The following is a 15414-nucleotide window of genomic DNA, read 5'->3' on the forward strand; positions in this document are numbered from 1 at the left end:
AGGACTATCAATTCAACTTTGATAGCAAATAAAATGGAGATTTTCAGTCGGTTAGGTTTTCCAGAGGCCATATCGACAGACAATGCATTCATCTTTGTGTCAGAGAAATTTAGGACATTTGTGTTTGGATTGGGATTCGTCATATTAGACTCAGTCCTTATCACCCGGGAGGAAATGCAGAGGAGAGATTCATAAAAACCTTAAAGGCGGCATTACGTGCCTATATATCTAAGAAGCAACATCTGTGGAGCAACCTTATTCCTCAATTACAGTTTACCCTGAATATTAGCGAAAATGAGGGACTGAAGATGTGTCCAATCGAATTGTTTTACGGACGTCCTTATTCAACACCATTAGATAACCGATGGAACATCGTAAGTTCAGACTATGGTGGTAAGTCATCTGCTGAATTGTGGAATAATGCATTTGTAAGTATGGAAAAGAGCTGGAGTAAACGACGGAAGTTGATGACGAAAAGAAGAAACCCAGTAAATTTCAATATTGGCGATAGAGTGTTATTAAAACTCACGTAAAATCTTCATTAAAGGAGAAAATTGCTAAGTCCTTAGCAGATAAGTGGTATGGTCCGTTTGTGGTAAGGAGTTTCTTAACTCCAAATACGATACTTGTTTTTGATGAAAATGATACACCAGATTCTTATCGTCGATCCCATGTTTCTGAAGTAAATGGTTATAGAGATAGAAGAACCTTAGAGTTGAAGACGAAAATTAAATTCCTTAGAAAGACCTTGCTTTATCCTTAAAAATTTCCAACTAGTTTATTGTTCAATGAATTTGCAATTTCACTAAATATGTTAGTAATTATGGAAATTTATCAGTTTATTATTGCTATTTTTGTTAAAATTTAAATTATTACGTATTATTGGAAATATAAATTTACTATGGCCATAATGAAAAAAAAATTGTAAATAGCAGTAAAATAACTTTATATATATATTTAAATATTTTTTTGAAAAATTGAATATATTTTAGAATATTTAACGTTGTTTGATATATATAGATATATAACATTGTTATTCATTTGAGACTTATTTTAGAGTATATTGTTGTATATATGTTTTGTTAAAATTCATGTCTTATTATATTTTTGTGTTCCGTAGCTTGCCAAGAAAAAGATGTCGAAAAATTCTTGGGATAAGAATTTTTCTCTCTAGGGCAGCGACTTTGTAACGTGCCCGTTACAAGTAACAGGAAAAAAAGAGGAATTATAAAAAATAAAAAGTAAATCTAAGATGAATAATGGTTAAGATTGATGTATTTAATATAATATGTGTTAAAGAAGGAGACTTAAGCTTAAAAAATCATCACTTTTAAAAATAGGAGAAAAAGACATAAATGAAATTAAATCTTGTAAGAAGATTTCCTTTCTATTCACAATCAAGAGCTTCAAGGTCTTGGCTTATGCGCTGGTAGGCGTCTGCGCATGGTCACAGCCTTGCCACCGGAAGCAGCTTGCCACGGCTAGCTGACTTGGGTTGGAATGTAGGAACGTGCAACATCTGGATTGTTTGGTTGTTCGAATGGATTACGAATCGAAATGGACGTTTGGGCTTTGCTTCGCATTTTCTTGTTCTTGAAGTTGTTGTAGAAGTGTGTGCAACTGAAGTGAAATAAGAATAACCCTAGTACGTAAGGATTATGATAATCATAATATTTCATTTAGTGCAATATTACGTGTTTCTGTTTGTTCTTCAAAAACTAGTGAAAATAGCGATGGTGGAAGTATTGAAAGGGAGGCTTGGCTTAGCTCTCTCTGTTTCTGTTAACAAGCAAAATACAGAAAAGTGCTTTGGTTATACTCAGAATCTCATAATTATTTTTTGCATCACATTTTTTGCAAATTATTTCTCAATTTTGTGAATGTGGGAAATTGTGGATTAACGTCCCATTTTTCTCAATTCAGTTACCATTTCAAATTGGGATCGTTAAAACTAAACCCTGAGCATGACCTCACTATACAGTGGATTATTCTTGTTTGATAATTGAGTCCAAGGAGTTGAGAACAGGAAAACCCGAAAATCAAAGGTAACAAGGTGGAAATTCAAAGGTGAGCGATTTTTCTAATATTCTAGTACATTGTTTGTCTGCGTCAATTATGCGTTATAGTGGGTTGTCTTGTTGATTTTCATTTTGACAAGAATTTCCGCGAATTATACAGAGATTTAACGCGAGTAAACTCGGTAAATCCAGGGGAGCAAAGGTGGAGGGATTATACCCGAAACCTTGGAAGTGTACTTGTTATCCTGTGTTCTTCTCAGGTTTGAAGTTCATGATTTTGACTAAAGAAGGAACAATCGAAAATCTTATTAATTCTGATTTGAATACTTATAAAGTGAACGTAAAAATTATTTCTTTTTTTTAAAGTAAAAATTGTTTGACGTGTTCGAACTGTTTGAGAGTAATGTTTGACCGGTTTATGACTGATAATCTTTTCAAGTTACAACATATTGGATTGAATGTAGTAAAGTCGATTGCGGTAGCTTTCCGTCGTAACATTTGATTTGCAAACTAATTTGCGTTAAATTAGTTAAAATAATACTTTGTGTTTTCTTTTTTTTTTTTAAAAAAAAATAAGTATCTACGGAAACTTTTCCTTTTGATTTGAATGAAAAGAAAATCTACATTCAGTATTGATTAAAGCTGCGAATTAGTTTCTTATTTAAAGGAAAGAAAAGATACTAGTAGTAAACAAAAGGTCCTTGACTGGCCTGAAGTATAGGTATTAGTGTCAAACAAGAGAGGTCCTTGACTATATTGGATAATATAATTAAATGTTTAAAGATTTATGATTTAAAGATTTATGACACATCGGGTGATACTTTCTTGAGATTTTTTAAAAATTTTGTCACTCCTGAAACTGCATGGATATAATAATTGATGAATCTAGATTTGACATGGCAGCGAGGAAAAAACAGATTATTGTAAAAATTTGTAATAAATATTTTTTCCTGAAATTGTTGTATTGTTATTTGTTTATATAATTAATATTAATTTATGTGTTATAACAACCTCTGGATTTCCGAATTGAAAATAACAGCTGAGCTTTCTAGGTGTTTGTGCTTGTAAAGCCTCCTTTGAGGCCATGTTGGATTAGGTTTTCCCACCTTGTCCGATAGGCTATGGATAGGGGCGTTACAATTTCAAGTAAAATTTTGAGTGTATTTTTATGCCAATCATTATAATCTCATTTGATTCTGGATCGTTGTTTTAAACCTTTGATGATACGTATCTATAATTTCTTGCGGATGGAGGTCTATTAGGAGTTCTTAATGGTTAACTTCATGTTAGTCTGCTATGTCGTTTATTTGTACGTCTTCGTTTTGTTTTTAAAATATTTGATGAGATTTTCTTTCTTCTTAATTCTTTTTTGCTCTCGTGTGGTTTATGGTAGCTGTTTAAATGTTTCCGTTATTTTATTTTGAAGTAATTTAATATTGTATTCAGTGTCGATCAGAGTCTATCCATCTATATGAGCCGGTATAACATCAATGTTACTATTTTTGTAGCTGTAGCTGAATTGCGTCCAAAATTTGGTTTTGTCCTGTTGATATAGTTCCTTAAGTTTGATGCGTGTGTTAATGGATACCAAACAGCTTGATTTCTAGTTTGATTATTTTATTTATTTGGTTGGTTTCTTGTTAAACAATTCCATTAGGTTTTTCCTGTGTAGTCTAACAAGAAATTTTCTCCGTCAGATTTTGTTTATTAGATATTTGGGTAAATGTTCTTCTATCAAATTAATTTCCTTTATGTGTGCGTTATTCTGCAAGGCTTGTTGTACAGGTTTTTTTTGGTAATTTTGCTATAGGCTTTTATTATGGATTCCGTTTCTGTTCTTTATGGAGATCAGTTAGTTTTTCTTCTATTTCTTTAGCATATTTATTTCAGTCTGCATTTTTCTAGTTTTTGATGTTAAAGTTGTCACGCAATTGCAAAATGATTTCCTATAACTTCGACTATTAATTACTGATCCCGTCAATACAAAGTAGTTCTATCGAAAGATGGCCCATAATAATATTGTAGTAGATTTAAAACCACTGCTATCATTTGTGATTTATGCCAAGAACTTACCAAATTACTTAAATATTTTTAATAGAAGGTTTTGTTCAATTCCCACGTTGTTTCTTCAGGTTGCTTGAGTATTATTTCAAGTAAATTCCCTACCTTAGTTCTACAACAGAATTAGAAGCACTCTAAAATATGATAATAATAATACTATTGGATTATGGAGGGTTTCATATATTACTTTCCTTACTTAAATGCTATAATATTGAAAGTTTAAAATATTGAAATATGTATTTATATTTATTTGTATATTCCGTATATTTAATTATATTATCACAACCGACAATATCAAGTCGCCCAAAAAGTAATGATCCTCTGAAAGTCAAAATTGAAAATACATTTATTGTGGTTTGGAAATAAGATTCTGAAACCAAATGCACACCATTTTGTCATTGGCCCTCTGCAACATCATAATTCCGTTCCATAGAGTTGCTGTGCTTTCTATTCAAATCATTGTTACAAACGGTTTTCACAGACTTCTTTCGAAACTAGCTCAACACATTCAGGGAGTTCAGCAGAGACCGAAACAAATAATAGTCTGATAGTGTGAAACCTCGCAGCCGGGTCCTATCAATTTCTGACGGGTCGTTAAAGATGTATACGGTATGATATTATCAGCGTGTTATAGGATACCCTCTCTGTGGAGCATATCCGGCCGTTTCTTTTGAATTACTAGATGCACTCACGCTAATTGTCAGGGTCTATTGCTATGTCCGGTGGCAGCAGCTCGTGATGCACGATGCCCATAACTCTGTCGAGTAAATATTTTTGAGTCAGATCATGTGGCACCCAAACGCGAGCTTCTTTTTGTATCCAGTGTCTTCCAAACAGTTTAACACAGTTTGTTGATGAATATTTAGAGCATTGGCAATATCATGATTGTTTACATGCCGGTTTTGCTCAACTTTTACCAGAATATCATCAATTTGTTCTGTGATTGGTCGCCCACTGCAAGAGTCATCTTATATATCGAAATTTCCAGAAAAAAGCTACTCTGTTGGTTATTTCTTTTGATAATGTAAAATTTCTTCACAGAACTGTGGAGAGGATTTGAGCTTCTACTGAAATATAATTGTAAAATTAGGACAATTTTGCGGAAAGCTCACTCGTCTTCGCCGTGCAATGCCTTATGTCTGATTATAAAAATCCCAACATTTCTGCACATCTACTAGTTTTAACTGTCAGTTGTCGAATAACATTAGGCATAAATCGCTGCGTAAATATATACTCTGAGACTTTAGATAATAACACCATCTCGTGGCCTAAAGGCTCACTACTTTATTCAACTACCTGGTAATTTGTTAAAAATTTTGAATATTTGATAAAAGTGAATATATATGGACATACTACATATTTGTGTAGCTACATCAATTGGCTACTTACCTCCTGGATAGATGTGCACGAACAATACTTTATACCTATAGGCTAGTGTACGGACATAATACAAAAGCATGTTACCTAGTGCACGCTTGTGGAGTCAAGATATCAAGCGTGTATATTTTGAGCAGAGCTTTAAATTTCCTAACATTTAATGAAAACCTATTGTAAACATTCAAGACACTACAACGAATCCTCCATAGGTAAACAGAAACTGTAAGATATCTCTAACTTCTACAGCTATCTAAGTTGATTGCCAGAAACGTTAAAAAAATGCTTAATACAATTACGTACGATAAACAAAATATACTTAACATATATAACTTGTTTACGGATGTTTGATTTGTTCTTGGACAGGAGACAATCTATAAAGCACTGAACAAAACAGAAAACGTTAATGGCGGTGCTTGAAGGAAGTCACATCGGGAAAAATTAAACTTTTATTTCTTCAAACTAAGGAAAGAAAGCTTATGAAATGTTCTAATGCTTGCTTATAAGAATTTAGAACATTAGTTAAGTTCTCTTCCCATCGTTTGAAGCGGAAAAATGTTTAATGTTTACCGATATGACTTTCCTCAAGAACCGCCACAGGCTAACGTAAGTGCTAAATGAAAATATCAGCTGACTTGCCTACCACCTACACTACAGTGGGAACACGACATCAAGAGATAATGGAATCTAAATTCATGAGCTTACGTGGCAATTGCATAGAAGCCACAGAGGAGATTTATCAGTTTCATGTACCACATCTGGAGTCGCTACCTAAAAGAAGAACATAACACAAAACCGATGAGACCAGTTTTTTTTTTATTTCATTAATTTAAAATTGGTTGTCTCAATGAGTACAGTTTGATTGATTAGTGGTTAGTAAATAGATCTAAATCATGTTTTTGGCTTTGATACACAAACGAACCGAAAAAGGCAATGAAACAGTCAATATAAGGAGAGTTTGGGGCTAATGTATCCTAAATTAACCTTCTCCACCTCTTTTTATCAAAAATATATTTGCAAACTAAATCTTTGACAAAATGACAACATTAAGCTAATGGTAATGGTAACGTTCAGTGTAGACCATTTTCCTCTGCGACCAAAATTAAGTGAAATACACTTTTGATATTCTCGCGTACATACCTTCTACATAAGTATTACAACTTCAGAAACATACCGTGGGGATATAGTAAAATATGAAAATGTCGAGTGAAATATTTGTATTCATTTTATAGATGAAATTCCTCCATTTTTCCACTGCAAAGCTTGGAGCCACTTAAGTGCGAAAACACTTCTGGTGCGAGGTATTCCTGGTTCGATCCCAGATCATATAACTTTGTAGTGGACTACATCGTGTCCGTGGCCTTCATATCAGTATTTAAGATATATACGTAGAAATATATAGAAATACGGTACAGTCGTACAGTCGATCGATATATAGAAATAACGTACAGTCATAATCTCTAAAGGAAGTTGGACTCCGGCCACAATCAATAATAATCGTTTAGTCACAAAGGAGCACAGATGGGAACAATCATTAAGTCACGAGGAAACATAGGTGAGAATAATCATTTAGGCACGAGGGAACACAGGCGAAAATAATTATTTAGTCACGAGGAAACACAGGCGAGAATAATCATTTAGTCACGAGGAAACACAGGCGAGAATAATAATTTGGTCTGAAGGGAACACAGGTGGAAATAATTATTTAGGCACGAGGAAACACAAGCTAGAATAATCATTTAGTCACAAGGAAGAACAGACGGGAATAATTATTTAGTCACGTGGGAACACAAGCGAGAATAATCATTTAGTCTGCAAAGAACACAGGTGAGAATAATCATTTAGTCACGAGGAAACACAGGCGAGAATAATAATTTAGTCATAAGGGAACACTGGCAAGAATAATCATTTAGTCATGAGGAAACACAGGTGACAGTAAACCATTTAGTCACGAGGGAACAAGGCGACAATAATTATTTAGTCACAAGGGAGCACAGACGAGAATAATCTTTTAGTCTAGAGGGAAATCAAGTGAGAATAATCGTTTAGTCACAACGCAACACAGGCAAAAATATTTATTTAGTCATGAGAGAACACAGGTGTGAACAATCATTTAATCAGGAGGGAGCACACACGAGAATAATCATTTAGTCTGCAGGGAACACAAGTGACAATAATTCTTTTGTCACAAGGGAACACAGGCAAAAATAGCCATTTAGTCATGAGGGAACACATATGAAAATAATCATATAGTCACGATGGAGACGTCCCGCGGCTATGTCCTATAGGCTAAACATGACGGATGGCAAATGCAAGCTACTAATATAATGAAACAATTGGTGGAATAGAGAGAGAGTGGAATTAAGCGGTAGACATGAAATCACCATATGAGACACATGGCCTTGGGATCCAAACAACAGTTTTCTCACAAAATTCTATTAGTAATAATAATTCATCCATTATATCGTCTACTCTAGTGCTTCTTATCCTATGCATATTCATGCCTAGAACCCATCTAGAAAGATACTAAATACAGGCTTGTTGATGATAATGGAACCAGAACCGCTTAGTGTAAATGGGTTTCAATTCATGGTACCGAAACCAATTTTCCGAGTAAATTACTTGTGAGCGAGAAACCAAAATTGATTTTCTGAGAAAATTTGTTCTAGTTCCTGTATCAAAACGGGTTTATCAAAAAAAGAAAAAAGAAAGCATTTATGAGTCAGGTACCCAGGGTGGATTAAATAACACAGTCACAGGGTTCAGAAATATAAAGACATTTGTAATCAAATATTCTTATGCTGTCGAAATAATTGTTATATGAGCTTTCTTTCTTTTTCTTCTATCTTTTTCATAATTTACACAGAAAAGAGCAATTTGTTTTGTAATAATAAAAAGAAAGACCTTTCATTGCTGTAGATAATTTTCTGAAGTTGCTCGCCTAACAGTTGCTCAATACCTTTCCTATCTTGTAACGGTCTTGAGCTAACGATATAAACGAGAAAATGAAATTAAATGAAATCTTTGAGTTTTACGTCCCACGGTTATGCAGGTTAGGTTAAAGGAGACGGTGATTATGAGAAATGAATGAAATGGTGGAATGAAGAAAGTGGGAGGAAACGGCAAAACCCCAAGCACAGGAGGTGAACGCTCTACCTCTGTGCCACCGTGCCCCCTTATATAAACGAGAAGATGAGATTCAAAACATAATTCAATGTGACTTTGTGTTTCGGTTTCGTAAGAAGAACCTACATTTCAAAAATGCATTTTTTCAACAGAACCGATATATTGAAATCTGGTTCTCTTCTCGAAAAATTTCGAATTTAGGTTTCGATTCCGTGAACAGAACAAATATTTTGAAATATATTTCTGTCTCTTCGCGAAGTAGGTCGAATTAAAACGATTTTGCATGTTTCGGGACGAGAACTCAAACCATTTTCTGTGTCTTTATCATTAACACCCCTCACTACACAGCACAATTACAAGATCCAGAAATATAAAGACATTTAAAATCAAATACTATTCTTATGCTATCGGAATAATCGTTATATATGGGTTTTCTTTCTCAATGGGCTTACAAAGTTTGTTACTGAATTCTCTGTGTGTGTGTGTGTGTGTTATTTGCGATTTTTTTTAAAAATTTTGAGCTCTCCATTCGATAGAGCATCAAAAAACTATCTCAAACAAGTGATAGAATTTTTTCTTGTCACTCTTACCGTTCCGGATATATTGGCCAAAAACGTTCCGATTTTGGGAGACTTAAGGAGCCATATCCCGGGAACCATAAGTCATAGAGGGATGATATTAGTGTTGATCAATACCAATATTGATTCAATAACAACACCAGTTATTGATTCAATAATTATTGCGTCATTAGTTATTGTTTCAATAATTATTGCGTCGTTATTTATTGTTTCAATAATTATTGCGTCGTTATTTATTGATTCAATAATTATTGCGTCGTTATTTATTGATTCAATAAATTATTGCGTCGTTATTTATTGATTCAATAATTATTGCGTCGTTATTTATTGATTCAATAATTATTGCGTCATTATTTATGGATTCAATAATTATTGCGTAGTTATTTATTGATTCAATAATTATTGCATCGTTATTTATTGATTCAATAATTACTGCGTCGTTATTTATTGATTCAATAATTATTGCGTCATTATTTATGGATTCAATAATTATTGCGTTATTGGTTAATCAAATAAAGGGTCTTTCCTAGTAAGATAGTGAAATCGGCCCTTGATCCAAATTTGGTCGCTATTGGCCCAAAAGGTTACCTTTGACCTAAAACTACCTCAAAGAAAAAAATGACCTCCTACCCCCTCCCCTTACCGTATCGTATCGTATCATACATGCTCAAAATTGAATTTTTTTTTTTAAATTTTGGTGGGGGTGGTCAAAAAATTTCGAAAGTTTCACACATTGAAGATAATATCTAGATGAATTTTTTTCCAAAACCATCGATGCATATTTTCTTAATTTTTTTGCGTATTGGAAATTTCAAAAAAAATGTAGAGAAATATTTGGGGGGGGACACGTCAGTGATTTTTTGGTTAAAAAAAAATTGTTATACGCTTAGGTACAACATATATTTTTTTCGGGGCCTGAAAGTGATGGCAACATTGTCAAAAAGAAATAATACTGAAAACAAACGTGTTTTTCGCACAGTTTTTCCACCATTTTAGGGCCCTCAAGGTGAGGGCACCTTCAAATAATCCTTTACCAAATTTAACAATTTTCGTTTCTCTTGTGTCCCTTCCGCTTCTGTCGTTCATCGATTGCTTCGATTGTGTCCATTTCGAAACAGAAACACCAAATATATCTCCGTAACGGTGCTTCCAGTTCAACCGACACTTGCACAACAAAGTTACACAGAGCTCGCGGTAGAGAGCACTACTGTGTGCGACCAGTGAAGCAAGCACTGATAGATATGAGGAGCCGACGCGAAGTGTGTGTGCAAGAGTTGGTTGAAGTGGAAGCACTGGTACGGAGATACATTTGGTGTTTGTTTCGAAGTGGACACAACCGAAGCAGCCGAAGGACGACAGAAGCGGAAGGAACGCAAGAGAAAGTAAAATTATGAACTCTGGGTAAGGATTGTTTGAAGGTGCCATCACCTTGAGAGCCCTAAAATGGAAAAACTGTGCGAAAAACACGTTTGTTTTCAGTATTATTTCTTTTTGGCAATGTTGCCATCACTTTCAAGCCCCGAAAAAATATATGTTGTACCTCAAAAATTTAGCGACGTGTCAGCGCTCCCCGTTAAAGTTTTCTCTACTATTTTTGAATTTTCAACACGCAAAAAATTAAGAAAATACGCATCGATGTTTTTTTAAATCACATTTACATCTAGATAGTATCTACAATCTGTGAAACTTTCAAAATTTTCCGTCCACCCCCACCAAAATTAAAAAAATGTTCAATTGAGCATGTATGATACGATAATTCCGTAAGGGGAGGGGGTAGCGTGTCAAATTTTTCTTTGAGATAGTTTTAGGTCAAGGGTAACCTTTTGGGTCAATAGCGACCCAATTTGGATCAAGGGCCGATTTCACTATCTCACTAGGAAAGACCCTTTAATATGTTCAACAGTTTCATATAAATTTCGAAAAAGTTATTTTTTTAATGTTTGTTTTGGCAATGCTCTTGGGGCATTCTCAATTGGTTTCTTTTATTTCTTTTCATAATCTGGACATATGGTCAATAAGGATCAATTGAAATCATTAATCTAAAATGCTTCCAAGTAATTTCTTTTACTCGTCTTTCTTTTCAATTCAAGAATATCATCTTTCTCCATCAAAATATATAGGAATAAGCTAGTTATACTTCATACGAAATTTCAGGAAATTACATTAAATTAAATTATATTAATAAGTAAACTCCTGGCGCAACAGCCTCTGAGAGACCAAGACCTGCTAGCCGGCTTCTAGCACTTAATGCTCTTGGGGTGGTGCGTGGTCAGATCATTGGCTCCCCTTGCCGTTTATGTTAGCTTTCTAGACATGAGTTACTAGCTACTTATTTTTTTCAAGTAGCTTCCCAATCATTCTCATGGCATTGGGGGGACACTCCGAGTACGAACAGTCACCCATCTTTTCTCTGACCGCACCCCTTAATGCTTGACTTTGCTGACATCACGAGAAGCAAATTACACCTAGAACGTTGGCATATTAAATAATAATCTTAAACAAACTCTTAAAAACAATACTTTTACAAAATGCAGTAAAAACGTTTTGTGAGGTAAGATGAAGAAATAGTATTAAGACTAGAAGCATTAGGAGCTACTCTTAGTATCGAGGAGGGAAATAGTGACTGGATATTACGGAAGTTGTTTCGCCGGATGCTTTTAGCCTTACTCAGATTTTTACCCAAGGAAAATTCCTTTTAAATGCAATTTACAAAAGCATTGTTTTGAAAACATTTTCACGGTTATTACTTTTGTTTTACTTTTTTTTTTTTTTTGAGATATTTGCAGATTCAATTAGTTCTTGACTGAATCTTAGGAGGGGAATGTTGCAAACAAGTACTTTACAATCAAGCGTGCTGTAAAAAAAACTGGGTAGACAGACACAAACACACACACACACACGCATATATATATATATATATATATATAAATATATATAGGGTATTTGCTTTTTACTTCTATTTCTAGTTCTGATATTTCGTACTGTGAAAAGGATGCTGATATACACTAATCACTATTCCAAGTAAGATGACCCCTGATAATTCATAAATATAGTAATTAATGTTTGAGTTTTCAATATTCTTTCAATAAATGTTTACTCTGTTCCTTTAAGTATAAAATTTTATAATTAATGAAATTTGGTGTATAGTATTTCTTTTTCCGAAGTATAGATTTCTGAATGGTACCACATTTGCTACAAATGGGGCATTAGTTCCCCATACCCTCTTTAGAATAATCATTTCTAAATATCTTAGAAATGAGATATACAGTTAAAAAAAACGATAAAAGTAAAACACCTTACAACACCTTACCTAATACATTACAGTCTTGTAAATGAGCTCCATACCCTGTTGTTCATTTCGGCGAAAATATTAATAGCTCTTTCTTTGGATTCAGGTATCCTACGAAGCTTCCACCAAGTTCTTTATTGTAAGTGTCCGTAATTCAGAGAGTGTCTGTAATTCAGAAAGTGTTCGTAATTTGTCATGCTGTTCGTTAAATAAGTGTACACCCTTTTCAGGGCACTCAATGAATGTTTTCAAAAAACTGAAGTTGATGGAATGCTCAATACCATGTTTAGCAGCTTTGTTGTCTCCCTGATATACGCTTTAAAGTTCATTACTGAGAATATATATAAAGTATTCGGGAAGAGAAATGTGTTGGTTACTATCGGAACATAAGTTGATAAGTTCATTCTTAAGCTGATCTGAGCAAAAAGTATTAGGAAAGGTGGATATCAAGTCATTCAGTTTGCCGTATGGAAGAATTTGTTGATATATACTAAATTTTCTATAATTTATTAGTTCTACAATGACCAGATTTTTATATTTTTCAAATCTTTCATCTGCACAATTATTGAGTGAAGAATCTACTATTAATAAAATAAAGTTTGTTTGTGCGTTTGTCTGTCTTTGTATATGTGTGCGGCCTGAGGTTCAGACGAGTGAACCGAGTTACCAAAATTTGGTTACGGGTACCTTGGTCTAAGCCCCAGACCAAGACGAAGCGTTTTTTTTTTAAAAATTCGAACCAAGTGGTCTCCGGGTGTGTCATTTACCAGGACATGTAAAAGTACTTGTTACTCTCCGCGAAAAACATAAAAGTGATAGAATTGCCAATATAAATATATATAAACTTTTCGTTAGAGCGGGTCTTTTTTTATTCTGATGTTGGAGACACATAGGGACAATATATATATATATATATATATATATATATATATATATATATATATATATATATATATATATATATATATATATATATATATACTAATGTTCTTCAAGGGTACGTTATAACAATTTAACATTTTATAGAGGCAGCTCGAAAGATGGTTTAAAATAAAAAACAAATAAGAAGAAATAGCGGTTTGTTTCTGTCACTTACAATCCAACTTAAAATAAACAAGACAGGCAACCCTCTAAACGTAGGGGCAGGACAGCAAATGTCTTTTCGTAGGTACTACAGGGTGTCCAATATACAATGCAACCCGGAGTTTGGGATAGTAGAATTTTTGAATCTGAAGTAATACACAATTAATGGTTATATCAAAATGAAGCTTTGTTCTTGCATATATTTTTAAACTAGGAAGCAACGATTGAAGTACACTAGGAACCACACAGTGTTGCCAGATGTAACCGAAGGTGTACATGTTTTTTTTTTTCCAAAACATGTAAATGGCTCATAACTCATCCGTATGGATGTTCTGTCGTTAATTTTTAGTTTGTTTAAATGGAGTAGCTTGGAAACTATGGAGCAGAAAAAATAAATTTTCATTTCCACCCATAACTAATCGGATGAGACCTCTGTAAGGAGGAACTAGGAAATCGTGGTTTTCATAAATTAACACTCTGAATTGGCAACCCTGCTAATGTTTCAGTGCATCAAAAGGTGTGTTAAGGATCTGTCTACATTATGCAATTCCTGAAAACAATTAAAAACAAACTTTGAAATTATCATGATAAAACTTTTTCTTACATGCACCCGGCAACACTGCTATTCATTTCTATGGAGCTATTTAAAGCAAGATGTATACAAGAACAGTTCCCGAACTATTCAAGACCTGGAAACGAACATTCGCAGTGCCATTGAGAACATTAACATGTCTAATCTTCGTAAATTTGCTGCCAACATGGTGAAACGTGTGAACCAGTGTTTGAATCAAAACAGGGGACACTCTCAGCATCTCTGTAGAGCTGGTAACTCATTTCTGATAGTAGCAGTGTTGCCGGATGCATGTAAGCAAACGTTTTATCGTGATAAATTCAAAGTTTGTTTTTCATTGTTTTCAGGAATTGCATAATTAGACAGATCCATAACACATCTTTTGATGCACTGAAACATCAGCAAAGTTGCCAATTCAGAGTGTTAATTTATGAAAACTACGATTTCTCTAGTTCCCCCTTACAGAGGCCTCATCTGATTAGTTATCAGTGGAAATGAAATATTCTTTTTTCTGCTCCATAGTTTTCAAGCTACTCCAATTAAACAAACTGAAAATTAACGACAGAACATCCACACGGATGAGTTATGAGTCAATTTACATGTTTTGCAAAAATATTGATTTACACCTTCGGTTACATCTGACAACACTGTGTGGTTCCTAGTGTACTTCAATCGTTGCTTCCTAGTTTAAAAATATATGTATGAACAGGGCTTCATTTTGGTATAACCATTATTTGTGCATCTCATCAGGTTCAAAAGTTCTACTCTCCCAAACTCCGAGTTGTGTTGTATATTGGACACCCTGTACTACACAGCGCGAGTCTTTGGACTTTAACTTCTCACGTGGCTGTGACTCCTACGCTTCTATAGAGTGATGCAACTTAAATGGATGCAGCAGAGGAACAATGTTCAACGTTTCGCGAGACACTTTGCTTTCTGTCTTTCATATGGAAGCATTTAAAAAAAGAAAAGCTCAGTATAAATTATACGAAATTTTAAGTTCAGGATCTTTAAATTACAAAATTTTAAGTTAGTAATTTAGGCTTAATGGCTTAATACACATAAAATTCTAAAGGGTAGACGCTGTCTACTCTGTCTCCCCTCAAGCCTCGCCACTGCTTACAATACAACTATATTATTAATAAACCCAGGTTAGCTGGTGTATGACGATTCAACGAAAGTACTCCTTTTTTCCTTAAATGCATTGTTGAAGGCAATAATCTCGTTCTTGAATTATGAAAACTCAAGTGACTGCTTAAATTAATTGAGTTTGATGTAATAAGGGCGTACGCATTTGTGGCTTTTGGCATGCTT

At 34.1% G+C, this 15414-nt stretch overlaps 1 protein-coding gene across 3 annotated transcripts in view; it reads right to left on the reverse strand.

The window, feature by feature from the left end:
- Positions 1 to 15414, reverse strand: part of LOC145671096 (anoctamin-7-like) — a 1175643-nt gene that overhangs the window by 296954 nt on the left and 863275 nt on the right. For 2 of the 3 annotated variants that reach the window (XM_081739857.1, XM_081739858.1), the window contains one exon: positions 6159 to 6224. The exons of the other annotated variant lie outside the window; for it this stretch is intronic. In XM_081739857.1, coding sequence (XP_081595983.1) covers positions 6159 to 6224 — 66 coding nt within the window. The remainder of the gene's footprint in view (positions 1 to 6158; positions 6225 to 15414) is intronic. 3 annotated transcript variants of the gene reach the window in all.

Source organism: Thermobia domestica, chromosome 15 (assembly GCF_964235325.1).
Source record: "Thermobia domestica chromosome 15, izTheDome1.hap1.1, whole genome shotgun sequence".
NCBI classification, from domain to species: domain Eukaryota; kingdom Metazoa; phylum Arthropoda; class Insecta; order Zygentoma; family Lepismatidae; genus Thermobia; species Thermobia domestica.